Raw genomic sequence first — 23,540 nt, 5'->3', positions numbered from 1 at the left:
GCGGTTGTTGGAAGAAAAGACGAGGAGAGAGAGAGAGAGAGCTCGTGCGTGTCAGGTGAAAAGTGAGAGGAGAGAGGCTGCATGTGGGCCTTTGCATGCATAAACATATCGCCGGCGCTCCCAGATGCCTCCCGGGGGCTGGGTTTGGGATGGGACTGCCGGCGCTAAAATTTGACAAATCCGGCGAAAAAAGTGATCCTGGGGGCGTGAGTGGAGACTTTTTTCACTGCCGGCGATGAAAAAGTGATCCTAGGGGGCCTCTTGGGGGGACTAGTGGAGATGCTCTTACTACCTCCCATTGCAACTCCATAAGTGCATAATGCGAGTTGTCTAACACTCCTAGGTAATATCCCCTTTGTCTCATAATATAGTGTGCATTGATTTTTGTGGAAGTCAAGAACATATAATATATGAAAAAGCATCTAACATATGGAATATGATATATTCCCACTCAAACGTTGCCCAACAACAAACTAAGGGCATTGTAGGATGGTTGATAAGACGGTCTTTTTTTGTGCAATGCATGTCATTTTGCAAGAGAAGGCAAAAACATGTTATACAATAGATTAATTCTTTGTGTTATCTCTAATGTTTGCATGTTCATAAGATAATGGGAAGATTAATAAACTAAAAGATATGTAACTGCTACTCCCTCTGTCCCATAATATAAGAGCGTTTTTTTAAAAATACAAAGGTGAACATGGGTGCGCGCGCACCCATGTGAATAGTAAATTCATAAAAAATACTAGAAAAAATAAAAAAAAATCTGAAATTTCGCGGTATGAATCTTAGTCGATCATTCTACTCACGTGTGAAGTTTCATGATGTATTAACACCCATGGTATTCTTAGTGAAGAAAATACAAATGCGATCATACTATTCATTAAGCAGTGTTTTTTAATATAGCTTCGATTTTGTCATTTTTGCCCAGATTACCACGGATGTGATTTCTTCGTGAAACTTCATATGCGAGTATACCGGTTGACTATGTATATTTAAAAAATAAATTCAGTTTTTTTTGTTTTTTTCTAGCATTTTTTTGAATTTACTATTCATAAAGGGTGCGCGCGCACCCATTTTCACCAAATCCGTGTCCCTTTTTTTACACTAGTGTAGTGTAAAGAACGCTTTTATATTATGGGACGGAGGGAGTAAATGACATCTTGACAATAGAGAACTCCTTTTCCCATTTCTCTCTGTTCCAACCTAGCAATTATATATCTTATTTAACATTGCTAAGATAGCACTCTTGTACGTGCCCTAATAGTTTTATTCATGTTCTTGCTTTAGTACAGCCCTATAATAGCAAGTAAGTACATCATCATATGATCGTCAGACCAACAAACAAAATAAGAACTTAATTTGTTCTTATATATCCAGATGAACCCTAATCACATAAAAATATTACAACAAGAAGGTATCAAAAGTAACAGAAATCACTCTATAATTGCATTACTGTTGCTTGTGCAATATAGGCAACAAGGCAGTATAAAAATTTGTGTAAGGATAGAAAATCTTCCTACACATGTAGTTTCTTTTAGAAATTTTCCTGATTTGCGTCGGCTCAATCTGGAGCAAGAAGTCACCGATCACCGTAGACAGAACAATCACGCTTGTGTCCTCATTACACCCCACCATCAGCACCCTCTCGTGACCACTACACATTCTCCATGGGAAGAGCAACTCCAGCGGAATGGTTTTCTGCAGTAGCTCCCAACTAGCAACACCGTCATAGCTCAATTTCCTCTCCCATAATTGAATGCTCAGCTTCTGCTTCGACAAAACGGCGAGTCTAAGGCTACCATCCTCGGTCCGCAAGAGTTGAAGAGACCAATAGTCGGTATAGCTGATCCAAACTTCCGCGGGCGCCTCGATCGCACGAACGGCCTCCCTTTCAAAATCAAACTCAAGGATGACGCACCCAACCAACCAACAGAGTGTGTTCCCTGCCAGGATGCTGGGTCTTACCAAACAAATGTTATCTCTAGTGGTCGTCGAGACAATGTCTCCCCATCGGTGAGACTCCGATTTGTAGAGGCAAGCGGATGCATGCATGCGTCCCACGGAGATCAGGGCCACTTTGAATGGGCTCGAGAGGCAATCGCCGTGCACATGCCCATCTTCGGGGTCAGCGCAGAGCACCGCGGCGTGCCGGTACCTCTTCCCGTTGTCGTCGTCAAGTTCTTGTGCAAAAGCCAGAGCACGTTGTTGGTCGGTGAGGGGATCCCACACGACGATCTCGCGCCGTGACTCGTTGATCAGGACGGCGAGGCCGTGGCGGCAGTCGACGAAGTTCCACTCCTCGCAGGGGCTGTTGCGCCATGGCAGCGGGAAGCGCGCGGCGGGGATGCGGTCGGGCGGGTCGAGGACGGGGGTGAAGACGTGGTTCCTGCTGTAGTTTCCCCCGGCGAAAAAGCCGAGCAGCGGGGGGTTCTGGTGGTGTCTACGGAAGCGGTCGAGGAACTCGGGGTCGGAGAGGATGCTACGCCAGTGTTTGCAGACCAGGGAGAGGCGAGGGAGCAAAGATGGATGTGGAGGGAGGCGGAGAAAGATGTCCTGGAGAAGGTCTTCGACGTCCAGCCGGGGCACAGGCGCCCGCGAGGAACGGCGCCGGCGGCTCATCATCTGATCTACGGCTGGACCGTACGTGGTAGGGCGTTAGGCTCCGAGAATATATGCCCTCCGTTAGAGAAGGTGTAGTACGAGTATGTTTCGGTTGTTGATGCCTCGATTCTCAAGTGTCCTGGACGAACTGTCAAAAAAAAAAAAGTTTCCTGGACGAAGAAGCCACAGTTTATGACCGTTGGTTCTTAAAAAGGCAGTTTATGACCGTGGATGAACGATGCTGCACGCAAACAAAACCGAGGTTCATTTGAAACCGCTAATAGTGTAACACTATGTAATGATGATGGGAATATGTACCCACGATTGTTTGTTGCCGGATGCTACTTGGGATATGATTAACAGAGACCCAGCTTTGCGAGAATGGCGTTTTGGAGGCCGAGCTCCATGGAGCCCTTTATTTTTGAAAAATTCAAATTCAAATTTTTATGTTTTAAAAAATTCTGAAAAAAATATGCGTATATGTAAGGATGTAACCCACATGTGTGTAAAAATTCATGATGAAATACCTTGAATTGCGACCTGTACAAAAAAGACAAATTCATGGCCTGAGAGAATGAATAGTATCATGTGTTAAACAGTTCTAGATTTGTCTTTTTTGCACAGCCTTCATTTCAACGTATTTTGCCCTGAAAATTTACACACATGTGTGTTATGCCTTCATGTATAGCTGTGTTTTTTATCAGAATTTTTTAAAACGTAAAAATATGAATTTTGATGAAATTTAAATTTTGAATTTGAAGGCCTCATTGGAGCTCGGTCACCAAAAGGGATTTCCGCAGCTTCGCTGACTATTTTGGGGAGCCATTTTCCACAACCGCAACCGAGGGAGACGCTCTTAGCTTTGGTATTGGGTAGGTCTTTCTTTTTTTTCAACAGTACACAAAATGCGGTACCAGAATTTTAGAAAATGTTTGGAAATCCTAGCGAACATGCGAACATTATTGTAGAAAACACACATTGCATACATCTGGCTAAGCTACTCTCTCACAAAACGTTATAAACCTCCTGTTGTAATTTTGCTAGTAGGCCTTTGACCCAAAGCCCAACTAAAATTCTGAAATTCTCTTGGCACATTCATGCACACATGTGAGTGGAGTGAGTGAGCTAGAGTTTAGTCCCACCACGGAAGTTGAGAGAGACTTGCACCTCTTTATAAGGTGAGCTCTTCTATCATTTGTATGAGCATGAGAAGAAGAGACCTGCACGCGCGCTCCTCCTCCTCCTCGTTCGCCTCGCCACGTCACGACGTGCCGCGGGTTGCGGGATTGAGCCGAGGATAGAGCTATGCACGTTGTCTATATTTTTGCTGCTCGGTAAAATTAATGAGTCATTAATTAATAATTAACGGACGCGTTAATTACTGAACCGTTTCCGATTCTTTTGAATCGTGACGACTCGGACGTGGGGCTTACTCCCACGACCTACCCGGCCCGCACTATATAGTCAGGCAGACGTCTACCCTAGCCGCCGCCGCTTCATATGGTTTCTCACCACCGTTCCAGATCATTGCGCCGCCAAGCAAGTCTTCTCCATCCCTCCTTTCGGCGTGCACCGGGAGAAGGGACAGCAGGCCTCCGAAACCCCGCCTCTCGTGATCCTGTACGAGAGAGGGGCGATCAGGTTTTTGGGGAGCGCACTCGCGCGACTGCTGGCAGTGACGACTTCGCGAACGACGACTTCTTCCCCGACCTCGGCAACCTCATCCTCGACGACATGGGCGACAACGTCAACGCCAGCGGTGCTGCTCCCGCTGAACCGTATGTGATTCTATCCTTCCTGATCGAAATCGTGGTATAATTCGTGTTTCTAGTATGTGCCCTAGATGTGATCTGTTCATCTGCTATGCTAGTTTGCATGATTAGTTCAATCTCTGCTACCGTAGTCATGATTTATCTTCTGTTTATTCGGATTAAATCTCGTAGTAATTTGCTCATATTTCCAACAATCCAAAAACCTGATTATAGGCAATTTACTCCAAGTGGTTTTGCTGCGCATCTGAAGCCGCCTGCCTTTAAGGGGGCGCAATATAAGAGGTGGCGCACGAGAGCAGTCTACTGGTTTCAGACCATGGGCTGATATGACGCCACCAAGGGCAAGCCTGAGGGCGATCTTAATCCAGCATACTGGAAGCTTTTGAGAAGATCGATACTCTCTTTAAAGGCGCTCTTCTGAGTGTTCTGGATGATTCCATTGTGGATTCGTATATGTCGTTTGAAAACGGCAAGGACATGTGGGCTGCGCTCGAGGCCAAGCTTGGTGCCTCGTACGCCGGCAGCGAGTTGTACGTCATGGAGCAATTCTATGACTACAAGATGACTGATGAGCGCTCTGTTGTACAACAGGCTCATGAGATACAGTCGCTCGCAAAAGAACTTGAGTACTTCAAGTGTGTGTTGCCGGACAAATTTGTTGCCAGAGGCATCATTGCCAAGCTTCCACCTTCGTGGAACAATTTTGCTACTTCCCTGAAACACAAGAGACAGGAGTTTTCCGTTGCGGATCTTATTGGTACTCTTGATGTTGAAGAGAAGGCGAGAGCAAAGGACACACGTGCTCGAGTTGCTGAGGGAGCTTCTAGTGCCCACATGGTACAAAAGAAGAACTTCCAGCCCAACAAGTTCAAAAACAACAAGAACAAAACTCAGGGCAAAGGCAAGTTTGATACAAAGAACAAGCCGTCACATTCTACCAACTTCGAGAAGAATTCTCATAAGAAGGGGAAGGGACTTTGCCATGTCTGCGGTGATCCTAATCACTGGGCTCCGAAATGTCCTAACCGCTTTGAGGAGCGCGAACATGAGAAGAGCGACAAGTCTGCTAATGTTGTCATCGGTGATACTAATATGAAGGAATCTGGGTACGGTATTCTTCCTACCATCCTTTCAGTATTTCAATCTTCTGATTGGTTAATTGACACCGGTGCCAATGTACATGTTTGTGCTGATGCCTCCATGTTTTCTTCTTACCAGATCACAGGGACTTCTCCCGTGCTGATGGGGAACGGGTCACATGCCATCGTTCGAGGTGTTGGTACGGTCGATCTAAAGTTTACTTCGGGGAAGACCGTGCATCTGAAGAACGTTCATCATGTGCCGTCCATCAATAAAAATCTCGTTAGCGGTTCCCGTTTATGTCGAGATGGTTTTAAGTTGGTTTTCGAATCCAATAAAGTTGTAATTTCTAAGTGTGGACAATTTGTTGGAAAAGGCTATGAGTGCGGAGGCTTGTTCCGCCTATCTTTGTCAGATATTTGCACTAAAGTTATTAATAATGTTTGCCACAATAATGATTCTGATATTTGGCATTCACGACTTTGTCATATTAATTTTGGTTGCATGACGCGGCTAGCCAATATGAATTTAATTCCGAAAATCTCTACTGTCAAAGGCTCCAAGTGCCAAGTATGTCTGCAAGCTAAGCAACCACGCAAGTCCCATAAGACTGCAGAGGCAAGAAACTTGGCGCCACTAGAGCTTATACATTCTGATCTTTGTGAGATGAATGGCGTGTTGACGAAAGGTGGAAAGAGATATTTCATGACGTTGATTGACGACTCCACTAGATATTGTTACGTGTATCTCCTGAAATCAAAAGATGAGGCTTTAACTTTCTTCAAAAACTATAAAGCTAAAGCAGAGAACCAACTTGATCGAAAAATTAAACGGCTAAGGTCCGATCGTGGTGGAGAGTATTTTTCCAATGAATTTGATCTGTTTTGTGCGGAACATGGTATAATCCATGAGAGGACGCCTCCCTACTCACCTCAGTCAAATGGGGTAGTCAAATGGGGTAGCCGAAATAAAGAACCGAACTCTAACTGATATGGTTAACACCATGTTAGACACAACGGGTCTTTCCAAGGAATGGTGGAGGGAGGCGCTAATGACTGCATGACATGTCCTAAACTGAGTTCCCACAAAGCATAAGACCATGACTCCATTTGAGGAATGGGAAAGGAAAAGATTGAAACTCTCTTACCTACGTACTTGGGGTTGTTTGGCGAAAGTCAATATATCAATTCCCAAGAAGCGTAAGGTTGGACCAAAAACCGTGGATTGTGTTCTTCTGGGCTATGCTTTTCATAGCGTTGGCTATAGATTTTTGATAATAAAACCTGAGGTATCCGACATGCATGTTGGTACGATTATGGAGTCGAATGAAGCGACTTTCTTTGAGGACATATTTCCTATGAAGGATATGTCGAGTTCATCAAACCAGGAGATACCTACTCCATCTAGTGAGGAATTCGCTGTAATTCCTGAACCCACCATTGCGATGGAACACGTTGAGAATCCTATTGAGGGTGACAATGGAACTCATGTGAGGAGTAAGAGACAGAGGACAGCAAAGTCCTTTGGTGATGATTTCATTGTGTACCTTGTGGATGACACACCCAGGACTATTTCAGAAGCCTATGCATCTCCTGATGCTGACTACTGGAAGGAAGCTGTTCGTAGCGAGATGGATTCCATCTTAGCTAACGGAACCTGGGAGATCACTGACCGTCCTTATGGGTGCAAACCTATAGGATGTAAGTGGGTGTTCAAGAAGAAGCTTAGACCTGATGGTACGATTGAAAAGTACAAGGCACGGCTTGTGGCTAAGGGTTATACCTAGAAAGAAGGTGAAGACTTCTTTGATACTTACTCACCCGTGGCTAGACTGACCACAATTCGGGTGCTACTATCACTGGCTGCCTCACATGGTCTTCTTGTTCATCAAATGGACGTTAAGACGGCTTTCCTCAATGGAGAGTTGAAGGAGGAAATTTACATGGATCAGCCAGATGGTTTTGTAGTACCTGGTCAGGAAGGAAAGGTGTGCAAGTTATTAAAGTCTTTTATGGCCTTAAACAAGCTCCTAAGGAGTGGCATCAGAAGTTCGAAAGAACATTAACTGCTGCCGGCTTTGTAGTAAACGATGGTGACAAGTGTGTGTACTATCGCCATGGTGGGAGCGAAGGAGTTATTCTTTGTCTGTATGTCGACGACATATTGATCTTTGGAACCAAACTTGATTTAATCAAGGAGGTTAAAGATTTCTTATCTCGCTGTTTTGAGATGAAGAATCTAGGAGTAGCTGATGTTATCTTAAACATCAAGCTGTTGAGAGATGAGAATGGTGGGATCACACTGCTTCAGTCTCACTATGTGGAAAAGGTCTTGAGTCGTTTTGGGTATAGCGATTGCACGCCTTCTCCAACTCCATATGATGCTAGTGTGTTGCTTCGAAAGAATCGACGGGTTGCTAGAGATCAACTAAGGTATTCTCAGATTATTGGCTCGCTTATGTATTTGGCGAGTGCCACGAGGCCTGACTCGTTTGCTGTGAGCAAGCTGAGTCGGTTTGTGTCAAAACCGGGAGATGATCATTGGCATGCGCTTGAGAGAGTTATGCGCTATTTGAAAGGCACCGCGAGCTATGGGATTCACTACACCGGGTATCCAAGGGTACTGGAGGGTTATAGTGACTCAAACTGGATATCTGATGCTGATGAGATTAAGGCCACATGTGGTTATGTTTTTACACTTGGTGGTGGCGCTGTTTCCTGGAAGTCTTGCAAGCAGACCATCTTAACAAGGTCAACTATGGAAGCAGAACTCACAGCATTAGACACTGCCACTGTTGAAGCAGAGTGGCTTCGTGAGCTCTTGATGGACTTACCTATGGTTGAAAAACCAATACCCCCTATCCTGATGAACTGTGATAATCAAACTATGATCGTCAAGATAAATACAATATGAAGTCCTCAAGGCATGTGAAGAGGAGACTAAAATCTGTCAGAAAATTGAGGAACTCCGGAGTTATTACGTTGGATTATATCCAAACGTCGAAAAACTTGGCAGATCCCTTCACAAAGGGTTTATCACGTAATGTGATAGATAATGCATCGATGGAGATGGGTTTGAGACCTACCGCATGAGTTGTCCATAGTGGTAACCTACTCTATGTGATCGGAGATCCCGTAAAGTAGAAGTGGGAGACAAGCTGTTGGTCAGCTGGGAGGAGAGTATCCCTATATTAATTATCCCACTCCGTGAAGATGCAATACTCTCCTGATTTGCATGGCAGGTTGATATTTATCTTAATCTGCTCCAAGTGGCTTATTCGGGTAAGCAGAGATGTTTTCCTGCAGAACATCTCCTGAGGAACACACCCATATGAATTTGACTGTTAACGTCACAGTCTGTGAGAATTGGGTGTTCTCTAATAAATTCATGAAAGGCCCTGGATTATGACGTATACGCTCCACCCGCGGGTAAGCCTTGCGGCAGCCCAGTATCGGTCAAGAATTTGTGTGAAACTAGTTTCACAGAAAACTTGTAGTTCAAGGCATAGTCCACTATTCAAGTTGTGATCTAGTGTAGCATAAAACTCTAAGTGGAAGTTCAACTTCACAGTCTCCACTAAGCACCGGTATATAAACAATGTTTTGGAACTAAATAATGAGATGTGCCAATGAGACTTTGTGGGGGATTGTTGAAATTTTGCTAGTAGGCCTTTGGCCCAAAGCCCAACTAAAATTCTGAAATTCTCTTGGCCCATTCATGCACACATGTGAGTGGAGTGAGTGAGACTAGAGTTTAGTCCCACCACGGAAGTTGAGAGAGATTTGCACCTCTTTATAAGGTGAGCTCTTCTACCACTTGTATGAGCATGAGAAGAGGAGACCTACACGCGCGCTGCTCCTCCTCGCTCGCCTCGCCACGCCACGCCTCATCACGACGCGCCGCGGGTTGCGGGTTGCGGGATTGAGCCGAGCCGAGGACAGAGCTATGCACGTTGTCTATATTTTGCTGCTCGGGAAAATTAATGAGTCATTAATTAATAATTAACGGACGCGTTAATTACTGAACCGTTTCCGATTCTTTTGGATCGTGACGACTCGAACGTGGGGCTTACTCCCACGACCTACCCAGCCCACACTATATAGTCAGGCGGACGTCTACCCTAGCCGCCGCCACTTCGTATGGTTTCTCACCACTGTTCCAGATCATTGCGCCACCAAGCAAGTCTTCTCCATTCCTCCTTTCGGCGTGCACCGGGAGAAGGGACAGCAGGCCTCCGGAACCCCGCCTCTCGTGATCCTGTACGGGAGAGGGGCGATCAGGTTTTTGGGGAGCGCACTCGCGCGACTGCTGGCAGCGACGACTTCGCGAACGACGGCTTCTTCCCCGACCTCGGCAACCTCATCCTCGACGACATGGGCGACAACGTCAACGCCGGCGGTGCTACTCCCGCTGCACCGTATGTGATTCTATCCTTCCTGTTCGAGATCATGGTAGAATTCATATTTCTAGTATGTGCCCAAGATGTGATCTGTTCATCTGCTATGCTAGTTAGCATGATTAGTTCAATCTCTGCTACTGTAGTCATGATTTATCTTCTGTTTATTCGGATTAAATCTCATAGTAATTTGCTCATATTTCCAACACATCCTGCTGCAATAAGTGTCAGTTTCCAATCCTTAATCTCATCTAGGATTTGGGAAGCTAATACTTCTATGTTGATAAGGCCCCTCCAATGCTCCAGCGTGTACGGGTGCTAAGGGTGCCACATAGGCAAAAAAATAATGTGGCAAAGCAATTAAGGAGGAGAGAGAGTATTATGGTGACCCTAGAAAAAAATGATTCCAAGCACGTGAACCTATCTAAAATGCCTACCAACCCATGCATGAAAGAGTTTTGTTAGTAAAGAATTAAATAAAGAAAACTTAGCTACAAAAGCTAAGCACCCATGCATTGTGGATCTTAGTTGTTAAGAAATTAATGCACTTAGCACCATAGTGGGAGTAACTTCAGCAGTAACATCGAGTCTAACTCAACAAATTTGCTTATGTGGCAATGTGTTAATGAGGAGAGATAGTTTGAGTAACTTAGCTAGTTAGGCTGGTCGTAATGGGAGTACTATCTGTTGGAAATATGCCCTAGAGGCAATAATAAATGGTTATTATTATATTTCTTTGTTCATGGTAATTGTCTATTATTCATGCTATAATTGTATTGTCCGGAAATCGTAATACATGTGTGAATACATAGACCACAACCTGTCCCTAGTAAGCCTCTAGTTGACTAGCTCGTTGATCAACAGATAGTCATGGTTTCCTGACTATGGACATTGGATGTCATTGATAACGGGATCGCATCATTAGGAGAATGATGTGATGGACAAGACCCAACTTAAGCATAGCATAAAAGATCGTGTAGTTTCGTTTGCTAGAGCTTTTCCAATGTCAAGTATCTTTTCCTTAGACCATGAGATCGTGCAACTCCCGGATACCGTAGGAGTGCTTTGGGTGTGCCAAACGTCACAACGTAACTGGGTGACTATAAAGGTGCATTACGGGTATCTCCGAAAGTGTCTGTTGGGTTGGCACGGATCAAGACTGGGATTTGTCACTCCGTGTGACGGAGAGGTATCTCTGGGCCCACTCGGTAATGCATCATCATAATGAGCTCAATGTGACTAAGGCGTTAGTCACGGGATCATGCATTGCGGTACGAGTAAAGAGACTTGCCGGTAACGAGATTGAACAAGGTATTGGGATACCGACGATCGAATCTCGGGCAAGTAACATACCGATTGACAAAGGGAATTGCATACGGATTGATTGAATCCTCGACACCGTGGTTCATCCGATGAGATCATCGTGGAGCATGTGGGAGCCAACATGGGTATCCAGATCCCGCTGTTGGTTATTGACCGGAGAGGCGTCTCCGTCATGTCTGCATGTCTCCCGAACCCGTAGGGTCTACACACTTAAGGTTCGGTGACGCTAGGGTTGTAGAGATATATGTATGCGGAAACCCAAAAGTTGTTCGGAGTCCCGGATGAGATCCCGGACGTCACGAGGAGTTCCGGAATGGTCCAGAGGTAAAGATTTATATATGGGAAGTCTTATTTTGGTCGCCGGAAAAGTTTCGCACTTTATCGGTATTGTACCGGGAGTGCCGAAAGGGGTCCGGGGGTCCACCAAGGGGGTCCACCAGCCCCGGGGGGCCACATGGGCTGTAAGGGGTGCGCTTTGGCCTATATGGGCCAAGGGCACCAGCCCCAAGAGGCCCATGCGCAAGAGATAAGAAAAAAAGGGAGAGTACTAAAGGGGGAAGGCACCTCCGAGGTGCCTTGGGGGGGAAGGACTCCCCCCCTGGCCGCACCCTTCCTTGGAGGAAGGGGCAAGGCTGCGCTCCCCCCTCTCCCTTGGCCCTATATATAGTGGGGGAAAGGGAGGGCAGCGAGATCTAAGCCTTGGGCGCCTCCCTCCTCCCCTGCAACACCTCTCTCTCTCTCGTAGAAGCTTGGCGAAGCCCTGCCGGAGACCCGCTACATCCACCACCACGCCGTCGTGCTGTTGGATCTCCATCAACCTCTCCTTCCCCCTTGCTGGATCAAGAAGGAGGAGACGTCGCTGCACCGTACGTGTGTTGAACGCGGAGGTGCCGTCCGTTCGGCACTCGGTCATCGGTGATTTGGATCACGGCGAGTACGACTCCGTCATCCACGTTCATTGGAACGCTTCCGCTCGCGATCTACAAGGGTATGTAGATGCACTCCTTTCCCCTCGTTGCTAGTAGACTCCATAGATGCATCTTGGTGAGCGTAGGAAATTTTTTAAATTATGCTACGATTCCCAACAGTGGCATCATGAGCCAGGTCTATGCGTAGTTACTATGCACGAGTAGAACACAAAGCAGTTGTGGGCGTTGAGTTTGCCAATTCTTCTTGCCGCTACTAGTCTTTTCTTGTTTTGGCGGCATTGTACGATGAAGCGGCCCGGACCGACCTTACACATACTCTTACGTGAGACAGGTTCCACCGACTGACATGCACTAGATGCATAAGGTGGCTAGCGGGTGTCTGTCTCTCCTACTTTAGTTGGAATGGATTCGATGAAAAGGGTCCTTATGAAGGGTAAATAGAAATTGGCAAATCACGTTGTGGTCATACGTAGGTAAGAAACGTTCTTGCTAGAAACCTACAAACCACGTAAAAACTTGCAACAACAATTAGAGGACGTCTAACTTGTTTTTGCAGCAAGTGCTATGTGATGTGATATGGCCAGAAGATGTGATGAATGATATATGTGATGTATGAGATTGATCATATTCTTGTAATAGGAATCACGACTTGCATGTCGATGAGTATGACAACCGGCAGGAGCCATAGGAGTTGTCTTTATTATTTTGTATGACCTGCGTGTCATTGAATAACGCCATGTAAATTACTTTACTTTATTGCTAAACGCGTTAGCCATAGAAGTAGAAGTAATCGTTGGCGTGACGACTTCATGAAGACACAATGATGGAGATCATGATGATGGAGATCATGGTGTCATGCCGGTGACAAAGATGATCATGGTGCCCCGAAGATGGAGATCAAAGGAGCATGATGATATTGGCCATATCATGTCACTATTTGATTGCATGTGATGTTTATCATGTTTTTGCATCTTATTTGCTTAGAACGACGGTAGCAAGTAGGATGATCCCTTATAATAATTTCAATAAAGTGTTCACCCTAACTGTGCACCGTTGCGAAGGTTCGTCGTTTCGAAGCACCACGTGATGATCGGGTGTGATAGATTCTTACGTTCGAATACAACGGGTGTTGACGAGCCTAGCATGTACAGACATGGCCTCGGAACACACGCAATACACTTAGGTTGACTTGACGAGCCTAGCATGTACAGACATGGCCTCGGAACACGGAGGACCGAAAGGTCGAGCATGAGTCGTATAGAAGATACGATCAACATGGAGATGTTCACCGATCTTGACTAGTCCGTCTCACGTGATGATCGGACACGGCCTAGTTGAACTCGGATCATGTTTCACTTAGATGACTAGAGGGATGTCTATCTGAGTGGGAGTTCATAATCAGATGAACTTCATTATCATGAACATAGTCAAAAAGGTATTTGCAAATTATGTCATAGCTTGCGCTTTAGTTCTACTGGTTAAGATATGTTCCTAGAGAAAATTTAGTTGAAAGTTGGTAGTAGCAATTATGCGGACTGGGTCCGTAAACTGAGGATTGTCCTCATTGGTGCACAGAAGGCTTATGTCCTTAATGCACCGCTCGGTGTGCTGAACCTCAGCGTCGTCTGTAGATGTTACGAAACATCTGACATACACATTTTGATGACTACGTGATAGTTCAGTGCGGTTTAGAATTGTGGCACCAAAGACGTTTCTGAAACGTCGCAGAACATGTGAGATGTTCCGAAGACTGAAATTGGGATTTCAGACTAGTGCCCACGTCAAGAGGTATGAGACCTCTGACAAGTTTCTTAAGCCTGCAAACTAAGGGAGAAAAGCTCAATCGTTGAGCGTGTGCTCAGATTGTCTGAGTGCCACAATCGCTTGAATCGAGTGGGAGTTAATCTCCCAGATGAGATAGTGATAGTTCTCCATAGTCACTGCCACCAAGCTAGTAGAGCTTCGTGATGAACTATAACATATCAAGGATAGTTATGATGATCCTTGAGCTATTCGCGATGTTTGACACCGCGAGAGTAGAAATCAAGAAGGAGCATCAATTGTTGATGGTTAGTAAAACCACTAGTTTAAGAAGGGCAAGGGCAAAAGGGATACTTCATGAAACAGCAAGTCGTTTGTTGCTCTAGCGAAGAATCCCAAGGTTGAACCCAAACCCGAGACTAAGTGCTTCTGTAATGAGAGGAACGGTCACTGAAGCAGTACTACCCTAGATACTTGGTAGATGAGAAGGCAGGCAAGATCGACAGAAGTATATTGGATATACGTTATATGAATGTGTACTTTACTGGTACTCCTAGCAGCACCAGGGTATTAGATACCGGTTCGGTTGCTAAGTGTTAGTAACTCGAAATAAAAGCTGCGGAATAAATGGAGACTAGCTAAAGGTGAGATGATGATATGTGTTGGAAGTGTTTCCAAGGTTGATGTGATCAAGCATCGCATGCTCCCTCTACCATCGAGATTTGGTGTTTGCGTTGAACATGATTGGATTATGTTTACCGCAAAACGGTTACTCATTTAAGGAGAATAATGGTTACTCTGTTTATTTGAATAATACCTTCAATGGTCTTGCACCTAAAATGAATCTCGATCGTAGTGATACACATGTTCATGCCAAAAGATATAAGATAGTAATGATAGTACCACATACTTGTGGCACTGCCACTTGAGTCATACTGGTGTAGAACGCATGAAGAAGCTCCATGTAGGTGGATCTTTGGACTCACTCGTTTTTGAAAAGATTGAGACATGCGAACCATGTCTATTGGTATATATGCATGAAGAAACTCCATGCAGATGGATCGTTTGGACTCACTTGGTTATGAATCACTTGAGACATGCAAATCATACCACATGGGCAAGATGACTGAAAGTCCTCGTTTTCAGTGAGATGGAACAAGAGAGCAACTTATTGGAAGTAATACATTTTGATGTACGCAGTCCAATGAGTGCTGAGGCATGCAGTGGATATCGTTGTGTTCTTACTTCACAGATGATTTGAGTAGATGCTGAGTGTATTTACTTGATGAAACACAAGTCTGAATTATTGAAATGTTCAAGTAATTTCAGAGTGAAGTTGAAGATCATCGTGACAAGAGGATAAAATGTCTGTGATATGATCATAGAGATGAGTATCTGAGTTACGAGTTTGGCACACAATTGAGACATTGTGGAAAGTGTTTCACAATTAATACCGCCTGGAACACCATAGTGTGATGGTGTGTCCGAACATCATAACTGCACCCTATTGGATATGGTGCATACCATGATGTTTCTTATCAAATTACCACTATCGTTTGTGGGTTAGGCATTAGAGACAACCGCATTCACTTTAAAAGGGGCACCACGCAATTCCGTTGAGACGACACCGTTTATAGAAACCTAAGTTGTCGTTTCTTAAAAGTTTGGGGCTGCGATGCTTATGTGAAAAAGTTTCAGGCTGATAAGCTCGAACCCAAAGCGGATAAATGCATCTTCATAGAATACCCAAAAACAGTTGGGTATACCTCCTATTTCAGATCTGGAAGCAAAAGTAATTGCTTCTAGAAACGAGTCCTTTCTCGAGGAAAAGTTTCTCTCGAAAGAATTGAGTGGGAGGATGGTGGAGACTTGATAAGGTTATTGAACCGTCGCTTCAACTAGTATGTAGCAGGGCACAGGAAGTTGTTCCTGTGGCACCTACACCAATTGAAGTGGAAGCTTATGATGGTGATCATGAAACTTCGGATCAAGTCACTACCAAACCTCGTAGGACGACGAGGATGCGCACTACTTCAGAGTAATGCGTGATCCTGTCTTGGAAGTCATGTTGCTAGACAACAATAAACCTACGAGCTATGGAGAAGCGATGGTGGGCCCATATTCCGACGAATGGCTCGAGGCCATGAAATCCGAGATAGAATCCATGTATCAGAACAAAGCATGGACTTTGGTGAACTTGCCCGATGATCGGCAATCCATTGAGATAAATGGATCTTTAAGAAGAAGACGGACATGGACGGTAAAGTTACCGTCTATGAAGCTCGACTTATGGCAAAGAGTATTTTCACAAGTTCAAGGAGTTGACTACGATGAGTTTTTTTCCTCATCCGTAGCGATGCTTAGGTCCGTCGGAATCATGTTAGCATTAGCTACATTTATGAAATCTGGCAGATGGATGTCAAAACAAGTTTCCTTACCAGTTTTCGTGAGGAAAGGTTGTATGTGATACAATCAGAAAGGTTTTGTCGATCCTAAGGATGCTAAAAGGTATGCTAGCTCCAGCGATCCTTCCATGGATTAGGGCAAGCATCTCGGAGTCAGAATATATGCTTTGATGGAGTGATCAAAGTTTTTGGGTTTATACAAAGTTTGTTAGAAACTTGTATTTACAATAAAGTGAGTGGGAGCGCTACAACATTTCTGATAAGTATATGTGAATAACATATTGTTGATCCGAAATGATGTAAAATTTCTGGAAAGCATAAAGGGTTGTTTGAAAGGAGTTTTTCAAAGGAAGACCTGGATAAAGCTACTTACATATTGGGCATCAAGATCCATAGAGATAGATCAAGACGCCTGATGATACTTTCAAAAGACAGCACACCTTGACATGATTCTGAAAGAGTTCAAAATAGATCAGCAAAGAAGGAGTTCTTGGCTGTGTTACAAGGTGTGAGTATTGAGTGAGACTCAAGACCTGACCACAGCAGAAGATAGAGAAAGGACGAAGGTCGTCCCATATGCTTTAGACATAGGCTCTATAGTATGCTATGCTGTGTACTGCACATGTAGTGTGCCTTGCCATGAGTTGGTCAAGAGGGTACAATGGTGATCCGGGAAAGGATCTCATGACAGCGGTCGAACTTATCCTTAGTACCTAGTGGATTAAGGAATTTTCTCGATTATGGAGGTGGAAAGGAGTTCGTCGTAAAGGGTTACGTCGATGCGAACTTTGACACTAATCCGGATGACTCTGAGTAGTAAACCAGATTCGTATAGTAGAGCAATTATTTGAAATGGCTCCAAATAGCGCGTGGTAGTATCCACAAGATGACATAAATATTCGTAAAGCACACGGTTCTGAAAGGTTCAGACCCGTTGACTAATAACCTCTCTCACAAGCATAACATGACCAAACCAGAACACATTGAGTGATAATCACATAGTGATGTGAACTAGATTGTTGACTCTAGTAAACTCTTTAGATGTTGGTCACATGGTGATGTGACCAGTGAATGTTAATCACATGGTGATGTGAACTAGATTATTGACTCTAGTGCAAGTGGGAGACTGTTGGAAATATGCCCTAGAGGCAATAATAAATGGTTATTATTATATTTCTTTGTTCATGGTAATTGTCTATTATTCATGCTATAATTGTATTGTCCGGAAATCGTAATACATGTGTGAATACATAGACCACAACCTGTCCCTAGTAAGCCTCTAGTTGACTAGCTCGTTGATCAACAGATAGTCATGGTTTCCTGACTATGGACATTGGATGTCATTGATAACGGGATCACGTCATTAGGAGAATGATGTGATGGACAAGACCCAACTTAAGCATAGCATAAAAGATCGTGTAGTTTCGTTTGCTAGAGCTTTTCCAATGTCAAGTATCTTTTCCTTAGACCATGAGATCGTGCAACTCCCGGATACCGTAGGAGTGCTTTGGGTGTGCCAAACGTCACAACGTAACTGGGTGACTATAAAGGTGCATTACGGGTATCTCCGAAAGTGTCTGTTGGGTTGGCACGGATCGAGACTGGGATTTGTCACTCCGTGTGACGGAGAGGTATCTCTGGGCCCACTCGGTAATGCATCATCATAATGAGCTCAATATGACTAAGGCGTTAGTCACGGGATCATGCATTGCGGTACGAGTAAAGAGACTTGCCGGTAACGAGATTGAACAAGGTATTGGGATACCGACGATCGAATCTCGGGCAAGTAACATACCGATTGACAAAGGGAATTGCATACGGATTGACTGAATCCTCGACACCGTGGTTCATCCGATGAGATCATCGTGGAGCATGTGGGAGCCAACATGGGTATCCAGATCCCGCTGTTGGTTATTGACCGGAGAGGCATCTCGGTCATGTCTGCATGTCTCCCGAACCCGTAGGGTCTACACACTTAAGGTCCGGTGACGCTAGGGTTGTAGAGATATATGTATGCGGAAACCCAAAAGTTGTTCGGAGTCCCGGATGAGATCCCGGACGTCACGAGGAGTTCCGGAATGGTCCGGAGGTAAAGATTTATATATGGGAAGTCTTATTTTGGTCGCCGGAAAAGTTTCGCACTTTATCGGTATTGTACCTGGAGTGCCGAAAGGGGTCCGGGGGTCCACCAAGGGGGTCCACCAGCCCCGGGGGGCCACATGGGCTGTAAGGGGTGCACTTTGGCCTATATGGGCCAAGGGCACCAGCCCCAAGAGGCCCATGCGCAAGAGATAAGAAAAAAAGGGAGAGTCCTAAAGGGGGAAGGCACCTCCGAGGTGCCTTGGGGGGGAAGGACTCCCCCCCTGGCCGCACCCTTCCTTGGAGGAAGGGGCAAGGCTGCGCCCCCCTTCTCCCTTGGCCCTATATATAGTGGGGGGAAGGGAGGGCAGCGAGATCTAAGCCTTGGGCGCCTCCCTCCTCCCCTGCAACACCTCTCTCTCTCTCGCAGAAGCTTGGCGAAGCCCTGCCGGAGACCCGCTACATCCACCACCACGCCGTCGTGCTGTTGGATCTCCATCAACCTCTCCTTCCCCCTTGCTGGATCAAGAAGGAGGAGACGTCGCTGCACCGTACGTGTGTTGAACGCGGAGGTGCCGTCCGTTCGGCACTCGGTCATCGGTGATTTGGATCACGGCGAGTACGACTCCGTCATCCACGTTCATTGGAACGCTTCCGCTCGCGATCTACAAGGGTATGTAGATGCACTCCTTTCCCCTCATTGCTAGTAGACTCCATAGATGCATCTTGGTGAGCGTAGGAAATTTTTTAAATTATGCTACGATTCCCAACACTATCATAAATGGTATCATGCATGCCAACTAGACTTTTTTATGATGTGGCACACAATTAAATGAGGAAAGAGAGGATGTGGTATCATATCATGATACCGTATTATATTAAATGTTGTACTACTTTGTGTCATGCATGGCAATTAATAAGGCAAGCTAAGATACTAACTTATGATACTATGCATTACGAAAGTAGTATTATATGCATGATACGAGCAAATGATACTCCCCATTACGACCAGCCTTACTATAACATCACATGTCCCAATGCAATATGAGTCTATAACATAATAAATGAAGCTTTACATGTTACCACACTTATGTTACTATCCACTATGAAGGTAATAACATAGTATAGGGATATGTGTATGTTATCTCCACTGTGGCTAGTCTAAGCACCAATGCATTGGAGGAGGTCTAAGGTCTTCTTATTTATATAGTAGACAGAAGCTCACATGGGCACGGATACATTCGACCACTCATTTGCTTCAAAATTGATGTACTAGTAATGACATTAAGACTAGCCATAATGGGTAGTAACATAGAGTAGTAACATGCCCATGTTACTGCTCTACGTTACTATCTCCATAGTGGGGAGTAACATATGTGTGGTAAGAGCATCTCCAGCCGCGCCCCCAACAAGGCCCCCCAGGCGACTTTTCGGCCGCTGGCGTCAAAAAATCGGCCTAGTCCCGCCCCTAAGGGCCCAATTTTCGCCGGCTCGGGCCGAAATTGGTGCCGGCAGACCCAACCCGAACCCGTCGTGCTGGGGGGCGCTCGGGGGCGCCGGGCGAATCGTTTTTGGCGCGAAAGAGCCGCGGGCCCTCCTTGCCAGCGACTCGTCTCGCTTCTCGCCGCTTCGTCGTCCTCATCGCCTTGTTTCGCGCGGCGAATCAATGCCAAAGTTGCCGCGCGCTGCCGCGCCGGTCAGCCTCCGCCATTGATGCCTCACGGGCGGCGCAGTGAAGGCGTGACGACGCGCGTCCCCGCGGCGCCTCCGCCTATATAAGCCGACCCCCAGCGCGCCGGTGGCACGCACTGAGTCTCCACCGCCGACGCGCCCTCTCTCCCCCTTCCTCCCCCTCCCCTCGCCGTCCCCAGTTCAAAGAAATGGCCGAACGATTCCCAGGCGATGGCGCAGCGGGGAACGGCTTCGGCCGCCGCCACCTTCACGAGGACGAAGCTCGGCTCCTCTTCGAGGCCAAGTACCCGGTCCCGCCGGACATGCGGGTGCCCCGGGACACGCCTGTCAGCCGGCGCACCCGCAGCTGCGGTGTCCACATCGCTGACTCCACCCCCGCCTCGGGACGCCTTGTCCTCGTCGCGCCCAAACAGGAGCCCAGCCTCCCCCGGAGTACGAGGAGATAGCCCGGCGCGGCTTCTCCGACGAGGACGCCCTACAGTGGGCGCGCGACGACTACCTCCGCGACGAGATGGTCCGGCAGCGCCGGGCCCTGAAGGAGATAGCCGCCTGCAAACGTGGGCGCGGGGACGAGCACGGCGTCGTGATCCTCGACAGCGACGACGACGAGGACGCCGCCGGACCGTCCAACAAGCCGCGCCAACCGGGGGAGGGCTGCAGCAGGGACGGCGGCCGCGGCGGAGGCGACGACGACGACGACAGTGGCGACTACACGCGGTTCTACAACCTCCTCGGCATGTAGAACTGCAAGGGCGGCGAGGAGCAGTGAGGGAGACGGCGAGGAGCAGACTAGTAGCTTTTTTTGTAAAATATTTTAAATATGAACAAACTCGCCGAAGTTTGGTTTAGTTTGCGCCGTGTTTGTGAGTTTTCAAAAAAGCGTGGGCACCGTGACTGGGGGGCATCTCGCCCCCAGCACGCGGTTTAGCGCCGGTGCGCCCCCAGGGGGCGATTTTTAGCGCCTCCTGGGGGCCAACGGCTGGAGATGCTCTAACATGCAACACTTCATTTATTAGGCTATAGACTCATCTTGCCTTGATATGTGTGATGTTACTCATACTAGTAGTAACTAGATATGTTACTACATGCCTCTCTTTCTTCATTTATTGCTTGCCACATCATCTATTTTATCTAGATATGTGTGATGTTACTACCTATGTTACTCCCATTGTGGGTAGTCTAACTCTTAATCGCTGCACTGCGGTTCATGCATGTCAGATTGCGGCAGAGTTGCATGCGTTACCACTAGTAGAAAAAGGGCCTATTGTCCCGGTTGGTAAGGGCCTTTTGTCCCGTTTTTTGAACCGGGACTAAAGGGTCGTTACTAATGCCCTAACCCTTTAGTCCCGGTTCTTACACGAACCGGGACAGATGGGCCTCCACGTGGCCGCTGCGGCCAGCCCAGGCCGAGGGGCCTTTGGTCCTGGTTGGTGACACCAACCGGGACCAATAGGCATCCACGCGTCAGCATCTGGCTGGAGCTGAGGTTTTTGTTTTTTTGAAAGGGGCTGATTTAGGGGTTTTGGGGGTTAATTTAGGTTGTTATTAGGTAGCTATTAGAGAGAAGTATCCTCTCTTATATCTCCGTGCTTGGTTTACCAACGCTACGTACTACTATGCCTAAACATGGCTTAGATTGAAGTGAAGGCAACATGTGGTGCATGTCGAAATTAATACTAATCCTAACTTGATCAAGTTTGGATTGTACTACTTTCGACATGCACCACATGCATGTTGCCTTCACTTCAATCCAATCCATGTTCATTTCACCCTCTAATATATAATAACTCTTCATGCGCGCATCATGCATCATCATATATAATAACAAGTCCTACTAATCATCATCATACAACTTATACACGTTATTAATAACCAGTCATACGATCATCATCCTCATAGTCATCGAACCAACCCTACTTAATTGTTCTTAGCACATGATCATCAGTATTAGGTAGGACCGAAATACCCTCTTTAAGGTCAAATAACATCAAACAATATAGACCCTAACTCTCCATTATGGAGAATGGAGATCATCCTGTCTCCAATTCTTGCGCTTCGCTTCCTTTTGCTTCCAAGAACCTCCTTGCGACTGTCCATACATTTTTTCCATTCTTTGATTTGCATGTCTCCACTTCTTTTAGAAATCCGGTATGGACAGTTGAGATTCGTAGGATGACCTGGTTGTATGTTCAAAACATCAAGCCTACCATTCTGATACATCAAATGAGGCACACAATCCTCTGGGATTATCTATTGAAAAACATAGTAATAACTTCATAGTTAGAAATGATGTACTAGTTTTAGAAGTATGCAAAAATGCATGGATGTCGTAATAGTAAGAAATCTTACCAGGGTATCTCCATAGTAGTTACCGTAGTTCAACACGTGCACTAGTGGCACGTATTGACCATAATGTGGAGGAGTTTTACAATAGATATTGTAATTCTCAAGATCAGTACAAAATCCGACCAGATGAGTTTTCTCCTTATAAGTTAACTCAGAGCCATCGGTGTAGTAGGTTCTGTCTACCATGTTCCGCACATTGTTTGAACAATCAAAATAAGCTGTCAATGAAAATAAGCTGTCAACTATTTTGAAATGAACAATATAAATTAGCTAATAACTATGTTTGAGAAACTCACATAGCGGTAAAATTGGAGGCGTATCAACAAGGACCCAAATGTCCATATTGTCTTGCTCGATGTCAGGATCACCAAGATCCATGGTGACAAGCATACCCTCATCAAAACCATACATCTTGCAAAATGCTTCCCAATTTTTGCAACCAAAATGGGTTACGCTCTCAGAATTATACAGATTTACTTCAAAATCTATATCATGATGGGTCCTTAGGTGAATTTTATTTGTTTCCATACTTTCATGGTCTTCAAAACCCATCCTCTCCAAGAAGTAGCGTCTTGCATGGCATGGGATAAGCTAGCCGAATTGTAAAACATGAAAAGTACACGTTGAAATAGTTGAAGTCGTGCTTAATTATGAAAAAATAACACTTCTCGTCGTTGCGTACTGTTTGAACATCGAAGGTCTCCTCCAGCTTAATACTGAAGTGCCGATCTTCGTCTAGGTGAGGCCTGTCGCACTGACCTCGGTCGTCGTGGCACCAGTTGCACTCCCACGGGAGACTTTCGTCGTCCGAGTACGACATTTTCTATGTTCATAATTCAAATATTAAACGTCTACAATTAAATACATGTACTAAAAAACCTAAGTTAGATCATTATTATTCATCAAGGGTTGACTATCGGTTTGTCGAGTCTTTTCTTGAAAACTCTAAGCTCACGTGGTGTATACATTCGACCGTTGGTGATGGTCGCTCCTCCATTTGTCCCCGAGTGCATTACACCAAAATGTCTAGCACACGGGAACAAAGGAGAAGCGACCCCCACGACAACAGTCGGGATTCTTCGTCCTCTCATATATATATGGTGGAACTCTCCCTCACTGATTCCTCTCTGACATTTGCGACCGTCGGTGATGG

General features: G+C 45.8%; 1 protein-coding gene across 1 annotated transcript; it reads right to left on the bottom strand.

The window, feature by feature from the left end:
* Positions 1–1,452: 1,452 nt before the first annotated feature.
* LOC109769612 (uncharacterized) lies at positions 1,453–2,622 on the bottom strand. The gene has a single exon (XM_020328349.1). The coding sequence runs from the start codon at positions 2,620–2,622 to the stop codon at positions 1,453–1,455; it is 1,170 nt and encodes a 389-aa protein (XP_020183938.1).
* Positions 2,623–23,540: the final 20,918 nt, after the last annotated feature.

The sequence above is a fragment of the Aegilops tauschii genome, chromosome 5, assembly GCF_002575655.3.
Source record: "Aegilops tauschii subsp. strangulata cultivar AL8/78 chromosome 5, Aet v6.0, whole genome shotgun sequence".
Lineage (NCBI taxonomy): Eukaryota > Viridiplantae > Streptophyta > Magnoliopsida > Poales > Poaceae > Aegilops > Aegilops tauschii.
This window is presented reverse-complemented; position numbering and strand designations above follow the sequence as displayed.

Excerpts from the sequence above, each read along its gene's own strand:
- LOC109769612 (XM_020328349.1), bottom strand. The coding sequence starts at position 2,622 with ATGAGCCGCCGGCGCCGTTCCTCGCGGGCGCCTGTGCCCCGGCTGGAC.